The sequence below is a fragment of the Pangasianodon hypophthalmus genome, chromosome 13, assembly GCF_027358585.1.
Source record: "Pangasianodon hypophthalmus isolate fPanHyp1 chromosome 13, fPanHyp1.pri, whole genome shotgun sequence".
Lineage (NCBI taxonomy): Eukaryota > Metazoa > Chordata > Actinopteri > Siluriformes > Pangasiidae > Pangasianodon > Pangasianodon hypophthalmus.
Genome location: NC_069722.1, coordinates 20,081,675 through 20,103,277, shown reverse-complemented (window position 1 = coordinate 20,103,277; position 21,603 = coordinate 20,081,675). Strand labels below are relative to the sequence as shown.

The following is a 21,603-nucleotide window of genomic DNA, read 5'->3' as shown; positions in this document are numbered from 1 at the left end:
ATGTTTTTCTGAAATTAAGCTATTTTCGTGACTACCAAATTTCTTGTGTAAATGCTCATGAGCAATTTACCAATAAATCTATTCATATCAAGCTTGATAAATGAAGCCCAAGGTTCTCAGGACCTTTGGAGGAAAGCGAGCCCCAGAACATCATCATCATCCTCCACCATGGAGATGAGGTCGTTTCACACCAAACTTACTTCAAGTGTCAAAGTTCCAGCAGTGTATAGCAACCTCCAGGAGCTTATAGTTGTATTTAGATGAAAGAAAATGCTTTGTTGCCATGGAGGTAGCATCTAATCGTAGACGTGGTCACCCCAACACACTCGTCTTCTCCAAATCACCAACCATGATTACTGGAGAAATATTTTCCTCTATAACGTCCTTGTTGTGAGTGGGGACAAAATACGCTTACGCACTCCTCCAGGCAGGTTCATAACCATGTTTACACTTTTCCAAAACCGTCTTAGCCCAAGGGTACCGATGATTGTGGAGCTCACTGTGCCTTCCTCCATGAACATGCCACTCTGAGGAAACTCTCTGTCACACCTTCATCACCCCATGTAAAACTTTCTAGACCATCCAGCGACAGGGTCTTGAGCAGGTTAAATTTCATTCCTCTGTTCAGCGAAGCATAAAGCCAACATCGGATCTCAAGTCCATATTAATCAGTGTGGCACAGAAAGCATACTGCAGTGATTCCACACACACACACACACACACACACACACACACACACACATACAACGTGCAGGTTCATTGATCAAATAGGCAAGGTCACACCACACAACAGAATGAAAGCACACAAAAGCTAGTGTGTCTGGTCCTTAACAACACCATATTAACAAGATGAAAGACTATATTATACTCTCAGACAGAATGTAAATGGAAGATATTACCATTTTCGCAGCACAAAGATAATTAAAATCGTTAAATGTTAGAACAAGCATCACATCAGCAGAAAATCATCCTACCTTGACTATGCTTTTTGGCCCAGATGTAGATTATTAAATTAGTCTTAGCAGTGACAGATTACACTCCAACCTATGACACAAGAGCAACTCAGGAAGAAAAACTATACATTTATACTAACTTTATACCTGCCTTAGTATGTAATGGATCAGGACATAAGGATATGGTGCACTCTAGTGGCCATGGTAAATGAATCGTACACAATGATCAGTGTCCAGAGCTTGCCTTTTTTTTAGATAAGTGCTACACTAATAAGGCTAATGTTGCTTACAAGCAAGGAAAGCTCACAGCCTGAAGTTTAGCACTGTGCAAAGTGCATGCTTTAATGATCACACCCTTGTTACAAACAGCTGAGTTGTTTAGGACACTGTACTTACACAGTTATCTATAAAAATGGATAAAAGAAGTGATTCGGATCGCAGTATAGTTCCGACTTGTCGCACAAAATGATACTGAGCCGAACAACATCTTCTAAGGTGAGTGTGTAATAATTTAGGCGCACAATTTGCACAGTGCTAAACTGAAGGTTTCTTTTTTTTTTCTCTCTATTTCATTAAGTGTCATAGCTCCAGTGAAAGACAAAGAAGAAAAGAAGAAAACTTAGACATTAAACATTTGGAGAAAGCAGATTTTTTTTAAAAAAGATCCCTTTGATAGTACCGATTTAAAATGATGAGTCAAGTGTGGAAAAACATCACTTATGAACATTTTATTCATCTTTAATTACTTGTGGAATGAGCACAGATGTCAGTGGGCGACTTTTAGACTCATTTTCTGTAACATTTTCATTGCGAGTCCCAGCTGAAGGAGGAGTCAGAGTGGAGGGCGGGCCTTAGAGGATGGGGAGGAGCCTTAGAGTTCAAAGGGAGGGGCTTGGATATGAAATGATGCGGAACACTAGAGCGCAGATCTGGGAGAGAGGAAGAAGAAGAAGAGTGTGACGAGAAGAACGTAGTGGAGGCAGTGTCATGAGAGGGCGGAGCTTGTCTGGAACTTTCCGGAGGAGGCGGGGCAGAGGCGGGATGAGGAAGAGCACAGAGTTCACTCTGATTGTGGGAATGAGGAGAGTGTGGAGACTGAGTGGCGGTTACGGAGTGCAGCTGAGTGTGTGTGTGTGTAGGCTCTGCCTCAGTGTCAGAGGGCGCAGCACGTGTGTCCGTGGAGGCCGCAGTGTGTGTCTGCGTGTTGCAGTGAGAGTTTCGGTGCCGGCGTAGCACTGCAGTGCGTGTGAAACCTTTCCCGCAGGTTTCACACACGTACGGACGCTCACCTGTGTGTGAACGCACGTGCCGCTGGAGGTCACCTGACCCGGCGAAGCACTTACCTAAAAACACGTAACATTAAAGCGGTACACGTGAGGTGTTGTCAACAGTGCTGGTGTATAAAGTAATATTTAAGATTAAAAAAAAAAAAAAAAACTAAACTGTCACTCTATATGCAAACAACTTGTCACTCTTTCAGTGCCTCAGCAATGTTGACACCAATTACATGAATTACAATTAATTGTTGATAGCTTCCTGTTTGTCAGCGGCCCGCTTTTAGCCATAATGATTGTCATTTTTTTACACTCGAGTCAGTTCAACAGCATGACCTAGTGTTAAACGTTAAAAAGATCATGTAAACAACCTAGTGACAAAACCTGATTTTGCCAGTAAATAACCGGAATTGAGAATCTGGGCTTGCGGTCTGATCGTACCCAAGGTGCACGAGCAGGCAGGATGAATCTGGGCAGATATTTTGCAGCTAATTCTACAATACATGGTGATGTGGATGGTTTGGGTTACTGACCAGAAGCAGCATCAGTGTGAAGCTGAAGACTTTATTCTTCCTACAGTAAAGCCGACCAAATTACTGTGATCATGTTTTTCATGATCACGTTTAAATAACAGACTGAATAACAGACACCTGAGCATTATTAAAGCACTGAATTATACTATGTTGGGTAAAAAGGATGGAACCAAATGTCCCCACAAGGTTAGGAATATCTGAAACTGCTATTTTTTGTTTTTTTTAAACAAAGACTGTTTTATTTAAGCCAAAAGGCAGGTGTGTGAGTGTGTGTGTGTGTGTGTGTGTGTGTGAGAGAGAGAGAGACTCACCACAGGTCTGGCAGCAGTACGGTTTCTCTCCCGTGTGTCTCATTGTGTGTTTGATTAATTTTCTCTGCATGTTGAACGACTTGCCGCACTGATCGCAGATAAACTCTTTTTCTGAACTGTGAGTCTTCTTATGCTCCTTCAGATTACTGAGGTTACCGAAACCTACACGCACACACACACACACACACACACACACAATTTCAATTTTCCTGTTAGAATCTCCTGTTCAAAACAGGAGCTGATGGAAACACAACACTTGTTCTATTTCAGAAGAATAACTGGAACAACAATGTTAGTAGCGGAGGCTTGATGCGGCTCTTATCTCTGAGATGAACCAGAGAGGATGGATTAGGAAGATGAATCATTTTCCTGGAACATGTAAATGTACTTGCTATGTTTTGGCCAGAAGCAGGCGAGGCTCTTTCCTCCCTTTATACAGATATATAGATTAGTGCGAGCCCTGCTGTGATCAGTGTTGTAGTCTATTACACTATTTAATCAATGAAATCTAAAGGTTCTGGTCCTTTTTTCCTTCAATTTACCCAGTATATTCTGTTATAAGTTTCTAAAAAGCAAACACCATAACCTCCTGAGTTCTAAGTCCTTATTTATAAATGCACAAAGGAGATAGTCCTCGCTGCAGAACCAAAAGTCCAAAGGGTTCAATCTCCTCCTATCAGCTTCACCCCAACCCAGACAACATATCCAGCCTTAAACACAATGAGTTTTCTCCCATCGATGGACCTTTTGTTCTGCAGCAAGGAGTACAAGCTCCTTCACTGATGTGTGTTCTAAAAAAAAAAAAAAAAAAAAAAAAAAGTTCTGCAGTGGCTGGAACTATCACATCCTTCATAGGGAAGTAAATGCAGTTAATAGTGTTTCTCTAATGAGCGCAGTAATTACGATGCATACATTTGCATTTACATTCTTTTTTTTTTTATCCAAAGTAACTTGAGATTTTGAGACAGGATACAAGTGAGCAGTTGAGGGTTAAGGATCTTGTTCACCAGTGGCAGCTTGGCAAAGCTAAGGGTTTGAACTCGCAACCTTCTTATCACTAGCCCAAATTCTAAACCACTTCCAATTTGCCACTGAGTGGTATATTATCTCAATAAGACAGACATCATGATAAGATCACTGCATTTGATATCCGATCGCTGAAGTTATCAAACAAGAACGGATTTCTCCAACTGTGAAGCGTTAATGTACATGCTCAGATCAGAGGAGCAAGCGTCTAGCAAGCGACAGGCAACTGTTCATTTTCTATGTACATGCACAAAATGACAAAATAAAGCTTCAAAGGAAGTAGCAAGGGCTCGTTGCTTCCTCTGGTGTGTGTGTGTGTATGTACTCTATGGCAAATTTTTAAAAAAGTATGCAGACACTCTTTTTTTGTCTCATTTTCATCATGGAAAAACAACATCATTGACAGATTTTACATTTTAGTTTTTGTATGAATGAACATTGGCTCATTAGTAATGTGTCGTTCATGAATTCGTTTAGGTTAATCTGACTCGCAGGAGTGTTTCTTTGTATATGTAAGCTGAAAGTCTTGCAGTGTAATTTAATCAAAATGCTTAGAACGGGTGTCAAACGTACAGCCCAATAAAGTCTCTAATCCATTCCACTGAATGAATTATACAGTAGATTCCATGCTTTTAAATTAAACCCTGGGGGCAAAATAAAGCAATGAACTCAGCGTCATAAACTAAATTGTATGTATGTAATTGATGAGTAATTCTTCACAAGCAAGCTACAAATCTGATGCTACATCTAATTTCGAGGTTTCACAGCAACCGGGATGAATACTGTAAGAAATTACAGAGTCTGCTGGACAAGTGGGTTTTGATCTGGTGTGATCTCAACCCAAAGAACCGTGAGATGATACGTTGTTTGCAGGAAATGTCCCAATCATCACTGTCACAGAGAAACATGAAATCAAGGAGGTGAGCAAATCAGGAAGTTAACCAAATCATATAACAGGAATGAGAGCAGATTAAAAGAGGCTGTCTCAGTCAAAAGGATACCAAATGTTTGCATATTCCTGCCCCAGAGGTATAAATTGTTATATAATGTTTATACATTATATATTGCAAATGTTTTAGATGCTCTGGGATCAGTATCTTTTCACGTCGTTCAAAGAAATCCTTTTTTTCCTTACAAGACTTGTGCGATCATTTACATTTACGCCAACATTTACATTTTTTATTTGTAATCAATTTTGCAAACTAGATTGATTTCCAGCCTCCCACTTCAATATTATGGTTTATCTTGTATAGCTCCGTGATATGTAATCCCAGCTCCAGGATGACGTAAATCCCCTTGTTTGTGTGGGTGTACTTTAGGTTCTTTGGTTTCCTCCCATGGAAAATCAAAAACAAGCTTGTAGGCAGATTTGTAGGTATGATTGTGAATGCGTAGGTGTGTGTGAATGTGGGTTTGCATGCTGTGCTGCAATGGACTGGTGTCCTGTCCAGGATCGATTCTTCTGCCTTGCGCAGGATCCACAGAGACCCTGACCAGTATAAAGTGGTTACTGAAGACGAATGAATGAATGAATGAATGAATGAATGAATTGTAGTCATGTGCTTTGTAGTGATACATGATGTTCAATCCTTTTGTGCATTCAGAATGAACATTTAAAAAAAAATGCAAATATGAAATATGAACACATTTAAGAGGAGTTGTTGTTGTGTTACTGGTCTGTGTGGCCCCTTATTTAAAATGAGTTTGACATCCCTGGCTTAGATAGAAACCTCTTTTCAACATCTGAGCAGTTCATTAGTGTGAATGGTGAGAAGAGTGTTTGCCTCTCAGCTGTGTGTAGGAGGCAGCGTGACAGGGAGGATCTGCTGCACGGCTGCTTGTTGAAGATATACTGTATAAAGTCAATGTACTGTATTATGGGAGAAGATCAGTTATTACCATAAATGCAAATTAATCTTAATGAAGCACAGATGCCTCAGGCACAATAACATTAATGCACGTAGGCTTACTGTATTTGTCAATGCACATTTGTAATGCCTTGCTGATTTTTCAATTGTTTTATGAAATGTAATTCAATGTAGTTTAACGCCGGTTTGTTACTAGGAAGGTATAGTGAGATTTCATGGAATAATTTCAGCCATAGTTAGACAAACAAGAATGGCCACTGGTCAAAACTTTGTCTGTTTTGAGCCTTTCGGGAGCCAAATGAGTTTGGTCTTGTTGGTGAGCTGAGTCAAATGATCTGACTCTCTGAAGACTCCACTACAAGAGGTGTGCAATTTTCATATACTATTTCACTATTTCATTATTACAGTATGTGTAAACGGTTTCTCTCTCTGAGAAGGCTATTAGCAAGCAAAAAATTATTAAATGAACAGAAGAGCTGAATATGATTATGAATATGACTAGCGGCGAGTGTCATTCACAATGGCTTGTGACTTGGCGGGGCAGAAAATTAGGGCGTGTTTTTTTAGAGTGTAAAAAACTTCTAATGTGTTTGATTATACAGCATATTTAGGGGAAAACACAAAAAAGACGAGATACAGGATCTTTGTTTCATGTGTGTGCAGCCATTATATTTTTACAAATGCTTAAAAATGTGTCTTTTTTGCTAAGCACTAAAACAAATTTTTTTTTTACCAGAATATATTCATGCTAGCTGGGTCAGATAGAGTATTTTTAAATGCTCAGTTATACATTTTTTGTTACTGTTAACAGCATTTTCTTATCTTTTGGCAACAAATACAATCAACCCTACAAAAATCAGCAGGCAACGCATAAACAGGAGACTCATTATTCATTCTTATGCTGTTCGGTAACATTAACTTACTTGAGCAGTGAAAACAGCTCAATGCCGACAGAAAATACTAATTAGTGCAGTCTTATTTCATTACATTCCTGCGGGAAAAATTTGAATTAGCAACTATAAAACAGCGCTGTGGGCTAAGTAGAGCTATGCCCCCTTAAAAAGATATCAATATACAATAAGGATTCATTTGTAGCATCCACATTAGATTTCCTGTATGCTAAAGTCTTAAGACATAATTTTGGCCTTTTGTGGAACCAAGTGCAACAGCACACTAACGGCTGTAAGAAAAATACGCAGAATGGTATGAAGAAGGGAGTATTCGGAAGAAACACGGCATGAACCCAGTAGAGCATTACAAACGTTAAACCCTTGATGAAAAAAGTCAGAAATTGTGAATGCAGCTGTGATGCTCCACATCATTCTTATTATGCCAGCGATGAGACCTCTTAATTTACTGTGCTCAACACTACTAACAGTTTCATTGTCAAGCCACCGCCAGCCATCGCTGATAATATGTTGCAGATTAGAACGTTCCTCTGTTTACTTCTTTCCTCTCACACTCTATTTATAAAAGGTGTCAAAACCTATCCTATAATCTTTGCTGAGATAAGCTACTCACACACTTTATATCTGTCTACAGATTGCAGTGTTGTTTGTGCTATTTAACTTACAGCAGTCCTCTTCTTGCAAAACAATAATATAGCCTGTCTTTTTTTTATATTTGCTATTTCTCATTGTGTCTCTGTCTCTTTTTCTCTATCACACTTCCTTATTGGAAAATATTCTATAGTATTGCATTATGCCTCTGTAGTGACAGGGCATCCTGAGCAGGCTGCAAAATGAAATTTGACACATAGGCTTCTAGTCTTCAGACTGCAAAATTTCTGAGTTATAGAATAACGTCTGATTCATGGAATTAATACAGTGTTTCTGGAGTCTATCCGAAAAATACTGGGTGCAAGGCGAGGGGATGCGCTGAATGGTGTCCATCACACATGATTGCACACTTATTCACACCTAGCGGTGTGAGATTAAACTTGTTAATTTTGGGGGAAAAAATGCCATAGGCCATAATACTGAAGTGGTTTATAAAATTACTTACAAATAACTACTGTAAAAGTTGGGATTGCATATGTATTTACCCCATTAGTATCCTCTATTAGCAGTCACATAATGGAATCCACCTGTGTGAACGTAAAGTGTCACATGATCTCAATATATATATATATATATATATATATATATATATATATATATATAAGTTCTCTGGCCTGATGAGACCAAAATTTACATTTCTGGACTAGTGTTTGGTATAAACCTAACACTGCTTATCACCTTAAGTGAAACATGGTGGTGGTAGCATCATGTCGTGGCGATGCTTTTCATCAACAAGGTCTGGGAAAATGGTCAGGGTTGAGGGCAAGAGATGGAGGTATGTAACCAAGTACAGTGCAATGCTAGAAAAAAACCTGTTCCAGTCTGCAAGAGACTTAAAACTGTGGAGGGCATTCACAAAGGACAATGGCCCTAAGCATACTGCCAGTGCTACATTGGAATGGTTCAAAATAAAGAATGTGGATGTGTTAGAATGGCCCAATTTCAATTCCAGGCCCCGCTCAACTCAACTCCTCTTCTGCTAATTACAAATAATAATCCAAAAAATGTCACATACAACTTGTTTGTGTATTGTTCTTGTTGAGTTGTTGTTGTTGTTGTCATCATTTTTATTATCGAACACACAATTAGCAAAGATTTGGTTATTCCTTTATAAACAACAGCAATACTAATTTAAAAACAGTCCTGAAAGCTCCTCTATCACTCTCATAACTTTCAAAAGGTACATAATGACACGATGACGTTATTAGAAACGTCAAAGCTCATTGAGGAAAAGTAGGAGAGGTAGAACAGGCTGACCTTAATTTCACTAACCTGGCCTGGAAGATTCATTCAATTATCTTCATTTCACAGAATCCGGAAAATAGTCATTACTATGGATGTTAAAATTATGCTTTTTCCATTTTCAACATGTGAAATATCAGAGTTCAGTTCACTCAAGGTTTTCTTTTGTTCTCATGTCATTGTCAGAGAAAGAGGACTTGTTAGTGGCACTAACTTCAAGTTAACTGTATACAAATCTTCCCCTCCATCTCCTTTACCATTAATAACTCCATAACATCTGGTCATGTACCAGCTACAGTCAAGACAGCAAAGGTTATTCCCAACCTGAAGAAACCCACTCTGGACACCTCAGACATGGACTACCACTTCTCTCTTTTGAATACGCTGTCTACAATCAACAGACCCCTAACTAGTCTGGCTTCAAAGCGGCAGACTCCACAGAAACTGCCCTCGTGGCTGTCTCCACTGGTGTCCCACAAGGCTCAGTGCTGGGTCCTCTTCTGCTCTCCCTCTATACCCACTCTCTTGGTGAGGTCATATCCTTACATGGGTCTATCCTTCATCAGACATAGATCTCAGCATGTCTCGCAGACATCAAATCATGGATGGCAGCTCATCAAACTAAATCCTAAGACTGAGCTGCTGTATATCCCTGGAGATGCATCCCCATGTCAGGAACTTGTGATCTCCCTGGACAACTTTCAGATCTCACCCTCTGTCACTGCCCATAACCTTGGGGTAGCCAGGACAGCCAACTCTCTCTCTGGCCTAGTCACAAACTGACTTGCTCCTGCAGGTTTCTCGTTTACGACATCAGGAGGATCTGGTCAATTCTGCCCACACAGGCCACTCAGGTGCTTGTTCAGTACCTTGTTGTTTCAAGACTGGACAACTGCAACTCACTCCTAGCAGGTCTGCCCCTACATTCCATCTGATTTGTGCAACTAATTCGGAATGCAGCTGCACGACTTGTTTTCAACCACCCCAAGTTCTCCCACAACACCCCATTGCTTCATTTCCTCCACTGGCTTCCTGTAGGTGGCCACATAAGATTTAAAACACTGATGCTTTCCTACAAAGATTTAAGCATCCACCTACCTTAAAGCACATACCACACACCGCTCTGCACCATGCTCCCTCTGACCCTCTAGTACTGCTTGATTTGACCTGTACTCTCTCAGGCTACAAAGAAGACATGCATCAAGGCTCTTCTCTGTCCTGGCACTGAGGAGGTGGAACTTCCCCTGGCTGTCTGAACAACTGAGTGACTAGCTGTCTTCAAAAGAAGACTAAAGACCTACCTCTTCACCAAGCACTTAAATTAGCGTCTTGTAAAAAAATGAATAAATAATGTAAATAATGAGAAGACATTTATTTGGCAATTTTTGAAGGAGGCTCCAGTGTCAGAAGTTTTCGACTCAAGGGAACGACCATTTATAGCTACTATAAGGAACGCGATAACAGGAATTTATCCCACAACATTAACATAACTATAAAGGAATAATACTATGTGTCGTTCTTTAATAACTGAAAACTGTAATCGTTGCAATATTGCTGAGGTATAAGAGGAATAAAACACCTCGGGATACTTCGGTTATTGGTTAGTGATTATTTTTTGCTATTTTATTCCTTAAGTTAGCTGATTTTAAAAGCACTGATAATGCTGACACCACCTTGCTACTCGAAAAAGGAAGTTAAAAGGAAATTTAAAAGGAAGTACTGTGTGTCAGGATTGTGTATGAGTTCAGCTGTGTTGTGTTGTGTTTTGTGTCTTTGTGTCTTTGTGCATATGTGTGTGGGCACCTCGTCCACAGATGTCACACAGGTGAGGTCGGGCTCCTGAGTGGATGACGATGTGCCGCTGAACATCACCTGATGCAGCAAAACTAGAAACACAAACACACACACTAGTGGCGCTGTGTTGAAGTTGAATTTGAATGCATCATGTGCACACACTAGGGCACACACACACACACACACACACACTTACCTTTTCCCACAGAGCTCACAGATATAGGGTTTCTCCCCTGAATGGCGGCGGAGATGAGTCTGCAGGTTGCCCGCCTACACACGGACACACATACACATGCGCGCACACGCACACACACAGATTAAACATACACAGACTAAACATAACTATTGTCACAGCTTGTGGAATATGCAAACTGTAGGTGTAAACCACCACGTACTTGGGAAAACTTCTTTCCACACACATTACACTGGAATGGCTTCTCACCTGCATGCGCGCACACACACACACACACACACACACACACACACACAGTACGACAGTATATAATTATACCTCATACATATCAAAATATCAGGAGGTCTGGCCTCTGTGACTGTTTTAATAAAGAGGGGGCGTGGCCTCTACATGGTAAGTGTGAGTGTGTGTCTTACCAGTGTGTGAGCGTTTGTGTAGTTCTAGATTACTGGGGTGTTTGAATGTTTTCCCACACACTTCACAGCAGCACTTGTTACTCTTCTCTGCAACCTTTGGCCCTTCTGACCTTTGACTTTGAGGGCATGTCTGCTCTGGCTGCTGTGGTGGGGCGGGGTTAGTTAGCATCCTGGGTTCTGGCTCCTCCGCTGGCTCCTCAGTGGGCGTGTCTATGCTGACAAGTTCTGGCCTGCGTTCTGTCCCCACGTGCTGGTCTCTTTCTGAACTGCAGCTGTCAATCAAACCCTCAGGCTCCACCCCCTCATCTAAAACATGGTAATTAAACTTCTTCAGGTAAACAGTCTTTTTAGGGCACACGGTGCGAGACGCAGGGGTGCTTTTTGCCCCACTCACAGGAAGCACGGGAGTAGTAGAACAGGAAGTCGATGATGACAAGGAAGTAGGGGGCACGGTAGCATTTGCATAGCATGTTAATGTCTGTGACATCACAGGCACGGTGGATTGAGACAGAACAGGATTTCCTGTGTCTGCTGGCATCTGACTGGTTGTTGTAGATGGCGCCGAATGCAGTGATTGCTTGTCTGCATTTGTGGGCGGCTTTGCAAGGCTCTGATTGGCACCCTGGGTATTATTCTGCTCCTCTGCGACTTTTTTAAAATACTGCCTGCTGTAAAAGTTCCTCAGCTTGTAACCATGAGCTGGAAGACTACTGGCTGCTTCCAGGTTGCCAGCGGCTGGGGCCACTGACATCCCGGTTGTCTGTTGAGGTCGTCTGTATGGAACATTGGGATTGGTGATGTCATTGGGGGCGGGGCTTTGGAAGTCAGGCTCTGCGGGTAAAGGGCTCCCCAGAACACAATCGGGCAGTGAAAGGGGAGGAGTCACGGGCTTCAAGTATGCAGTGCACATGTTAAGAATGTTAGACACCTGCAAAAAAACAGACAGGTACATTTAGATCCAGGTGTTTCACAAAGTTCTTCATTCAGCTAAATTCTGAAGAGGCACAACAATCAAAAATCACCAGCCAATAACACACAATCATGGGCTGCATCCCACGAAGTAGCATGCCAAAATAGCGCAGCTTAAGAAGTGTGCTATTTTGAAACTGATAATGCTAGTACTAGTGTTAAATCTATAATTCTATTTTTTTATATATATATATTAGTGTTACATAGTACACATCACTTCTGTTCCTTGTATTTTGACATCTCCATCTCTATATTATACACTCTGCTACATAGTACACATGAATAGGTTCCCTATTTTAATCTCCTACAGAGTGCACGATTTTGTTTGTTATTATTAAACTACGTAGTGTGTATGTTTCTACGCATTCTGGGACACAGCCAGCAGCAACAATGACCTGTCGTACCTGTAGGCTCTGTGCGATGTGCAGCAGCGTGTGCGCGTTGTCCGGGTTAAGCTCCAGGTGAGAAGTGTACATGTAGTCCAGAATCTGTCCGATGCCCCCTACGTCCTGAATAGACAGATGAAACACATCGTTTTTCACTGCTGAAGAGTTCTGGAACAGAGATCTGAAAACACACACACACACACATTAAACATTATTGTGTGTTTCACGTACATACACATACATTTTGAACACATGGCGTTTCTTATGTTTTATTACAGTTTATCCTACAGTAATGTTAAATTCTCGATTCTGATTGGTCAGGAGGATGTATGGCAGATGCTCTACATAAATGGAGTAGATATGTGTGTGTAAGTATGGATATAGTGAAGAGGAGATTTTATATATATATATATATATATATATATATATATATATATATATATATATATATATATATATTCACAAGAGAAAGGAAAAACAGGTTATAATGGAAACTAATTTGCGTTGTGGACATTCCACAACATTAAGTGTAGCTATAAACGGATAAACATACATTATGTTGTGTCATCCTTTAAAAAACAAACCAACTGCTGTGCTATAAGAGGACTAAAACACTTTGGGGTGTGTTGTCATAGGAAAACTGAAGTGGTAATAGTAACTCCACTTCATGTCAGACTGCACACCACACCGTCGTTGCTTATTTTCCTAGAACAGTTCACCCCATAGTGACTTTTCTTCCCTCAATCACTACAGGGTGTCCCAAAAGGCTCTATACAGAGGGGAATTAACACTTTTTAGCAAAATGTCTTCCAAAATTTTCATACTTTGTTTATATTATATATTTAGGAATGCCTTTGACAAAAGAAGAACCTTTTGAAATCATTCTCACAGCTGGATCAAGGTTGAGATGGACTTTAACAGGAAACATGGCAAGCACGTCACACACGACACTGTTGCCAAACTTATTAACAAATTCAAAAAGACTGGAAGTGCTGGGACCAACTGAGAAGTGGACGTCCATGAACACCCACTGACGAAGGTACAAGCGACGTGGAGCTGGAATACACAGTTCCCTATGGATGGAGACTCTTGGGACACCCTGTATTACTGCCACAAAACAACAGCATACTGTATAGCTAAGTAATTAATGATTGTGGAACTGATTCACTCCTGATGCTCAGGTCCTAATAGGACTCTAATGAGTGCTTTATTAAAGGCAGGCGAGTAAAACAGTTAAGCTTATAGATAACAGACTCATAGAGATAAATACTGTATGTTGTGTGTTTAGTAAACATTTCTCAATTCACTGTCACTTTGTTAGAAATTTTGATAATTTACACACACACACACACACACACACACCTGAAGTAGGGACTGAAGGCGGCGAGGACATTCTTGTGTGCTTTGAAGCACACACCCTTCACCACCAGTGTGCAGTCACACAGCAGCCCCTGAATCCTCTGTTCCTGCAGCTCCTGGAGCAGATACACGCTGTGTGTGTACAGCCCTTCCATCATGCACACACTCTCTCACACACTCATGCACAAACACAACCTGCAGGAGACACACAAACACACACAATTAATCACTCATTACAATCAGGTCACATCATATTACTCTTCAGTCCTAACTGCTCCATCAGCCCTTGAGTCTTAATACAATAATACAATATTATACCTTAATAATAATAATAATAATAATAATAATAATAATAATAATAATAATAATAATGATGTAATAATTTCCTCTATCATGGCCTAGATTTCTGTAAATCTGCTTTGTGACAGAGTCAATAAAAATCATTGTTTAAAAAAGTATAAAGAATAAACATTGAACATAAGTCTGATACAAACTTGGGATAACAGGTTTGCAGTGACCAGCCAAGACAAAGTTGGATTTCCGGATTTAGCAACTTATGCTAATTCAGCGTCCAAAGCTTCGTATTAAACACAAGATTTTAAAAAAAATCATAAATTTAATCTAAAGAAGAAACAAACATGTCTGCGCTATGACCTAATGAAAGCACAGCAAATGTTTTATGGGTATGTTTTGATTCCTCACCTTTTCTTCGGCTGAACAGTCACTATTGATTTGAAACGTCACTTCCTGCTACTGATGGCGCCGTCCTTTTATGTAAGTATTATTAGATATAATCTAATACACGGCTTTCAAATGTACTTGTAAATGAATAAATGTATGTTTGGTGTCTTTTACACGTTTTTAATCAGTGTTGTTTTAGATTTAGATTTTTCTCCCATGGAACCATAAGTGGGCTTTTGTTTCTGCACGGAAGGTAAATAGCGATGCATTGCACAACCGGCGTTGTTGTTTTTTTTTAATGCAAGTATTATTAGAAATAGTCCAACACACAGCTTTCAAATGTATCCGTAAATTTAGTTTATGTAATAAATATGTTTTCGGCATCTTTCATAAAAATTTAACTCGTGTTATTTTATATAGTATTGGAGAATTCAAATACTTCTACGGCGGAACCGTAGGTAGGTTGGTGTTCCTGCACGGAAGGTAAATAGCGATGCATTGCGCTGCCGGCGTGGTTTTGAAATCTTGAGTGAGAGTGATCTTAAGTGATTATTTTTTGTTTTTAATTTTAAATACTTAAAAGCAGTTCTAGTGTGAGTGAATGTGTGAAAGGAGATAAAGTCTGGCCAGTTTTACAGTAATCAATGAGACAGTAGTGGTGAGGTGTGTTTGCATAAGTGAGTGTGTATGAGTGAGTGAGTGAGTGAGTAAGTAAGTGAGTGTGTGTGTGTGAGAGAGAGAGAGAGAGAGAGAGAGTTTGCTCATCCACGATGGTGTTTTTCACTTGTAACGCGTGTGGAGAGTCTCTGAAGAAAGCCCAGATCCAAAAACACACCTCTATGTGCAGGGGATGCCAGGTTCTGTCCTGCATTGACTGTGGAAAAGACTTCTGGTAAGAGTCACTCACCCTATACCCTGTTCACTATCTAGGCCACATCACCACACCATCATCAGTCTGCCTCTGGATGTGTCCCAAACACACCATGATCAGTGTGCCATAGATGCTCAGGGAGATTCTCAGTTACATTCTGTCTGTAGGGGAGAAGACTATAAGAGCCATGTGAAGTGCATCAGCGAGGATCAGAAATATGGAGGGAAGAACTATGAGGCCAAAGCAAATAAAGGAGATGTGAAACAGCAACAGTGGATTCAGGTACGTCGTCATCATCATCATCATCATCATACTCACATCCCACACAGAGAATGGATGTCTATGATATTATCACAATATTGCATTATAAAGATCTTTCTACATTTCCTGAAGGAATTACGGTGATTGCAATGAGGTGGAAAGGAGGAAAGGATAAAAGGAAGTTGAGAAAAAAAGAAAAGAAAATGACTGAAGGGATAGATTCAAAGTTAATTAATTAATTAATTAATTCATATAATAATAGTCAGAGTGTTTTAACTGTAGAAACCATAATGTATTGGAACAAGCACATTAATAGAAATATTCATCTGACCAATCAGAATCCAGAATTTCACAGCGCTGTGGTGGAGTCATTGGCTATGTTTACATGCACATCAATATTCCGATATTAATTGGAATTTGGCAATATTCTAATTAGTATTGAGTCATGTAAACACAGCAATCCGATTGCCTGATTCAGATTAGGACAATATTCTGATTCCCACACCTCACCTGGAATCTGCCAGTTTTAATCAGAAATGTGTTGCATGTAAACACCTTATTCAGAAAATCCACTGAAAGGAGATACACGTGCATGCTCAGTCCGCAAGGAATTGTGGGTTCTAACAGATACTTAGCTGTAGGCTAGGTATTTAGGAATGGCAACTCAGGCATACTTACAACAACCAATTCCAATACAGCAATATTCCTGTAGGCATATAAACACCGTATTCGGAATACGGCTGCAACTGGAATATAGACCTTAGACGGAATTTGATGTGCATGTAAACGTAGCCAATATGTCTATCTATGTCAGTTTTTTTTTTTGTCTGTATATGTTCAGACAGCAGTGAGTTTAGGGTTTATTTATCATTTCAGAGTGACCTGTATGTGCTAATGGCATTATAAGCGCCCCCAGATATTTAAAGGAAAAAAAAAACAGGAGCCCCACCCCCCTGTCTCATGAGTTTTCTACGGAGGTGATTTTGCAGTGTCTTCGTGTTCCGTCATTCTGGTTGAACCAATGACACACAAAAATTTTGGCCCTACAGTCATCATCTTGGAAAATGAGAGTGTCAGAAGCATTAAATTAAACCTTCAGGGTCTTGCCAACATTCAGACAATCTGGTTTCGTGATAAATTACACTCATTCAGGGAAATACTGACATTGTACAATAAGGTGCTGCTGTTGGTGGTTGGTCCAGCAAGTGTGTATGTGTGTATGTGTATATATATATATCACTATAATTGCGTGTGAGTGTAACTGTGTTTTTGTGTGTGTGTGTGTGTGTGTGTGTGTGTGTGTGTGTGTGTGTGTGTGTGTGTGTGTAGAGAGTCCAGGCGGTGCTAGATAAGCCAGGTGTGAGTGCGCGACTACGCTCGGTGCTGCAGCAGGTCTCCACCTATGACAACGTCCCACGCAAGAAAGCCAAGTTTCAGGTAAGAATAATCATCTCACACTATCTGTATATATCTAGGAGAGTCAATACATAGGAAAGTATTAGTAAATAGACAGGTTGATGGAGAGATTGACAGATGGATGGAAGGACACACATTCTGTGAACTCGTTTTGCAGAACTGGATAAAGAACAGTCTGAAGATTTATGACTCCAATCTGCAGGATCAGGTTTGGGAGATCTTCTCCTCTTCTGAAAATCTAGTGAGTATCACACACTCAATCCACACTCGCGCACACACACACACACACACACACACACACACACACACACACCACTGAGATGCTGATTGTATCCGACCTGTGTGTGACGCTGATGTCCAGCAGGCCAACGAAGCCAAACAGCCTGAACAGGCATCGCCGCCAACAACAGCTGTGCAGGAAGAACAAGCGAAACCCGAGGAGAAGAAAAAGAACAAGAGAGAGAGAAAAGAGGAGCGACAGAAGAAGAGTAAAAAGAAGCGAACGGAGTACGAGCAGAATGGAGAGAATGGTGTAGAAGAGCCACAGAAGAAGAAAAAGAGGAAGCGGGCAGCAGAGGAGTGTGGCGAGGATGGAGAGAGCGTGGAGAGAAAGACATCAAAGAAAATGAAGAAAAGGAAAGAGGAGGAGTGTGAAGGTAAGCATTACGGACCTTCAGTATCCCCTATTGCTTTGACAAGTTAGCAAATGAACGCTTGTGACTACATTATAAGCTGGAGTAACATGTTTATGGTTAAAAAAAAAAATGGACGTATTACAACTATAAGAAGTGAAAGAGCTAAAAGGACATGAGTGTGTTTGCAACGGTGTGAGTCAAATGAAAACTTTCAAATCACTGGCTTCACACGCAACCAAAAGATTTTTTTTTTCTAGAGGAATCCGGACAGTGCTGAAACACTTGCAGCGAGCAAAATAGAGATTGTGTAGAAAATGTGACACCGATTTGCGATAAACAGTGCAAAAGTTTTTAATTGGCTCAATTGACTTGTAATTTCATTTTGCAGCGTGCTGTTTAAAAGCGATCTATTGGTCGTCAACATTTTTTTTCCCCCATCAGAGAGCCAAAACCTGGAGGAAGTAGAGAACGAACAGGAAGCGCAAGAGGAGTCCAACACTAAAGGTAGCTTCACTGAAGGATGGCTGTGTCTCAAACGTCTCTCTTGTCTCCACTAGAGAATCACATACACTGTATAGTATTATATCTTAATAGAGATGATACTAAATGTCGGAAAAGTCAGGAACCAATGGGAATACGTCGAGCAGATATGTCGATCCAAATATGGTGAGCAAAATCTGCAAAAAACAGTGTAAGGGTGAATGTGTAGAAAATATGTTGTGTATATATTCTACACAAAATTAAGTATATATAGTTTTACTCGTATTGGTTCCTGACTTTTCGTACACCCTGTAGAATTCCCAGAATTCCAAAACCCTTGGGTTCATTTGTAATAGTTGGAATGTTCCGGAACAGCCATGATTCACACTAATGAATCCACTAATATAGGAGATATTCATGTGCACTATATATAGTACACTAATACAAGGAACAGAATGAGTGACGTTCAGTAATGGATTTCGTTCTGTCACATAAACACCATCACAAACACGTCACCATCATTAGCCCAGCGTGGATGTGTTCCAAACCACACACCTTATTCACTAATTATACACTGTCAGTGTCAATAAATGTCATAATATATTATGGGTACTTCATCTTCTAGTCATTTTGCACACCTCATATTATCCACTATGCTTTCAGAAATGACCAACTATCAGAGTGCAAAATAGTAGGTTGTGATTTGGGATGTTCTGTTAAGAATACACTGTAGCATTGAGATCGAATCCCCATGATGCCACAGCCATCCATCAGTCCAAGAGAGCAAAACTGACTGTGTTTTTTGGGAAGGAGGGATGGCATACTCTCTCTCCCGCGTCAATCACAGAGACACTAGCCAATTCAGGGCATCTGTGAGCTCATGTATGCGGAAGGCGGTTGATAGCGCTTTCCTCCGAGTGTGTTACACCTCCCCTTGACGCAGCATGAGCAGTTCCATAAGATGCAGCTGGTTGGCTTCTTGTGTCTGACGTGTGATAGGAGTGGGTGGGAATTGGCCAAGACTAAATCAGGGACAAAATCGTGGGGGAAAAAAAAGAATGCATTGTAATATATTGGACTGTAGGGGGTGATGTTGTTGCTTTTTTCCACCCCTCCCATAAAGTGTGGCACATCAAGAGAGTGTGTGTGTGTGTGTGTGTGTGTGTGTGTGTGTGTGTGTGTGTGTGTGTGTGTAGGGAAGTTTAACTGGAAGGGAACAATAAAGGCGGTTCTCCGTCAGGCACCAGAAGAAGGCATTGCACTCAAGAAGCTCCGCAAAAAGGTGACACACACTGTACTTCCTGTATTTACGTACAAAATGTCCTACATTGGCTTAAAACACACACAACTGCACATCCTGAGGATCTTAATTAAATTTAAATGGTCACTGTGGTTTTTTCTTTTTTCTTTTTTTTTGCTAAACTGTTTAAGTGCAAAAACAATATGTAACAGTTTGAACGATCACAATAATTTTAGGTGTGTGTGTGTGTTTTGTAGGTTTTATCAGCATATTACTCCTTCAGCGCAGAAGACAATCATAAATCAGAGGAGGAGCTGTATTCTCTGTTCAACAAGAAGATGAAAAACCCCAAGTTTCAAATCCTGAAAGATAAAGTCAGACTTGTTAAATAATGTTCCTTTTCTTTGTACTTTTGTTTCGACCAGAAGAGACATCTCATCTATCATGAATCCTGTTTTATGTCCCATCCGTGTGTATTTTTCTTAAAATAAATGTTCTTCATGAACAGATATGTTGTCTGGCTGGAGTGAATGTTACACACCCATACACTTTTTTAACAAGCGACTAAATTAGTTCTGTGCTGTCGCCTTTAATCACATCAACATGTTGACTAGCTACAATGGAAAAACTCCTTTTTATAAGTTGTACTTTGTTTTTCTTTCACATAATACTATACTAATATATATATATATATATATATATATATATATATATATATATAATACTCAAACACTACATCACTACATTTCTCTATAATCATATATTTGTAAAGTCATAACCTGACTAGCATCAGGCAGCTTTAAGGAGTCGATCGAAATTTCCCTTAAATCTAAACTTTAGCAGACATGACAGTGAGAATGAGACTAGATACTAATCACTGTGAGACTAGATACTAATCACTGACTAGATACTAATCACACAGAATGAGACTAGATACTAATCACTGAGACTAGATACTAATCACACTAATCACTTCTATTCGAAGCTGTGTATTCGAAACAGCTAGCGATTAGTAAACAACTAGTCAATTAGTAAACACCACGCTAACTAGTCAATTAGTAAGCATGCAAGCTAGCATTTGAGAGATTAGAAATAAAGCTGTTAATTAGCGTTAGCTAATGTTTTTCCATTTTTACATTTCTCTGTTAAGTGGAATGAAGAAATGAAAGCTGTATTTCAACTTTTAGCAGAGTATTTATCTACTTTTGCTTGAGTAAAGTACTGTATTTGGGTAGTTTTCCCACCCCTGCTAGTTTGTGTGTTAGCCTGTTTACTATAACGCTACTTCATTGTCATCCTGTTTAGTTTAATGCTAGATGTTAGCCTCTATAGTATAATGCTAGTTTATGTTAGTCTTTTTGGTTTAATGTTCATTTATTATTAGCTAGTATAATGCTAGTTTGTTGTTAGCCTCTTTAGATTAATGCTAGTTCAATGTTAGCATGTTTGTTTATAATGCTAGTTCGTGATTAGCCTGTTTAGTACAATGCCAGTTCCTGTGTGAACTTGTTTACTATAATGTTTGTTAGCTTATTTACTATAATGTTTAAAGTGTGAGTTAAGAATACTGTACTACTGTACATGACATGCCCAACCCACAGTGGCTAATGAAAAGTAGCCTGATTTTACAGGAAGTTGGTATACCTGATCCAACGAGTGTGCAATTTCACCGAGAGGCCTGCTTGCTCAGCTGTTGGAACGTTCATTATGACCTTATCTGTTGGCATTCGGGATTTAAATTTACCAATGTTTTGTTTGTTTTCTTTAGCAAAGCTTATCCATACGGTGGTCACACCTGTGCCATAGTGCTCTAGCTGTCCAACACTGTTATTGTTAACCTTTTGTGACACCAAAAAATGTCTGTGGTGAGTTGTGTGACGTTACTAAGTGAGCGAGCCATTGTGCCGGCCCTGGGGAAGTTGAGTGAATGCAATACTCAGCCGAACCTGACACCGTACTCCCCCTGCTCTCTCCCTGAAGAAAGAGCGAGCCAGGCGGGCAACGTCTGCTCCAACAATACTGCGCCTGTAAGAGAACTTTATCACAGACAGGTCATTTTACTCCCCGCACACTGATCCACTGAGTTATGGGCTCGTTTTCAACTGAGTAGGCAAAAAGAGGAGAGAGACAGAGAGA

General features: G+C 40.1%; 2 protein-coding genes across 4 annotated transcripts; one reads left to right on the top strand and one right to left on the bottom strand.

The window, feature by feature from the left end:
- Positions 1–1,666: 1,666 nt before the first annotated feature.
- zbtb49 (zinc finger and BTB domain containing 49) lies at positions 1,667–14,803 on the bottom strand. Of its 2 annotated transcripts, none has more exons than XM_026917103.3 (9): positions 14,586–14,803; positions 13,887–14,078; positions 12,543–12,705; positions 11,170–12,097; positions 10,956–11,002; positions 10,757–10,830; positions 10,570–10,652; positions 3,072–3,233; positions 1,667–2,296 (listed from the first exon to the last, which is right to left on the bottom strand). In XM_026917103.3, the coding sequence occupies exons 2-9, from the start codon at positions 14,039–14,041 to the stop codon at positions 1,758–1,760; spliced, it is 2,151 nt and encodes a 716-aa protein (XP_026772904.2). In that variant the 5' UTR covers positions 14,042–14,078; positions 14,586–14,803; the 3' UTR covers positions 1,667–1,757. The 2 variants fall into 2 exon arrangements, with proteins under 2 accessions (XP_026772904.2, XP_026772903.2); XM_026917102.3 differs by lacking the exon at positions 14,586–14,803 and adding an exon at positions 14,378–14,578.
- Positions 14,804–14,876: 73 nt separating this feature from the next.
- lyar (Ly1 antibody reactive homolog (mouse)) lies at positions 14,877–19,976 on the top strand. Of its 2 annotated transcripts, none has more exons than XM_026917108.3 (8): positions 14,877–15,456; positions 15,603–15,717; positions 17,026–17,133; positions 17,270–17,353; positions 17,477–17,768; positions 18,189–18,251; positions 19,424–19,509; positions 19,725–19,976. In XM_026917108.3, the coding sequence occupies exons 1-8, from the start codon at positions 15,335–15,337 to the stop codon at positions 19,857–19,859; spliced, it is 1,005 nt and encodes a 334-aa protein (XP_026772909.2). In that variant the 5' UTR covers positions 14,877–15,334; the 3' UTR covers positions 19,860–19,976. The 2 variants fall into 2 exon arrangements, with proteins under 2 accessions (XP_026772909.2, XP_034165926.2); XM_034310035.2 differs by having other exon boundaries at positions 14,884–15,456; positions 17,474–17,768.
- The last annotated feature ends 1,627 nt before the right edge of the window (positions 19,977–21,603 follow it).

Bases quoted from the DNA above. Each gene is read 5' to 3' on its own strand.
- zbtb49 (XM_026917103.3), bottom strand. From the start codon at position 14,041: ATGATGGAAGGGCTGTACACACACAGCGTGTATCTGCTCCAGGAGCTG. The intron at 10,653-10,756 runs GTAAGTGTGTGT...TTGTGTTTCTAG, and splicing joins TGTGAGCTCTGTGGGAAAAG to TTTTGCTGCATCAGGTGATG. The intron at 2,297-3,071 runs GTGAGTCTCTCT...ACGTGTTTTTAG, and splicing joins GTACTGCTGCCAGACCTGTG to GTAAGTGCTTCGCCGGGTCA.
- lyar (XM_034310035.2), top strand. From the start codon at position 15,335: ATGGTGTTTTTCACTTGTAACGCGTGTGGAGAGTCTCTGAAGAAAGCC. The intron at 15,718-17,025 runs GTACGTCGTCAT...GTGTGTGTGTAG, and splicing joins AACAGCAACAGTGGATTCAG to AGAGTCCAGGCGGTGCTAGA. The intron at 17,134-17,269 runs GTAAGAATAATC...CTCGTTTTGCAG, and splicing joins GCAAGAAAGCCAAGTTTCAG to AACTGGATAAAGAACAGTCT.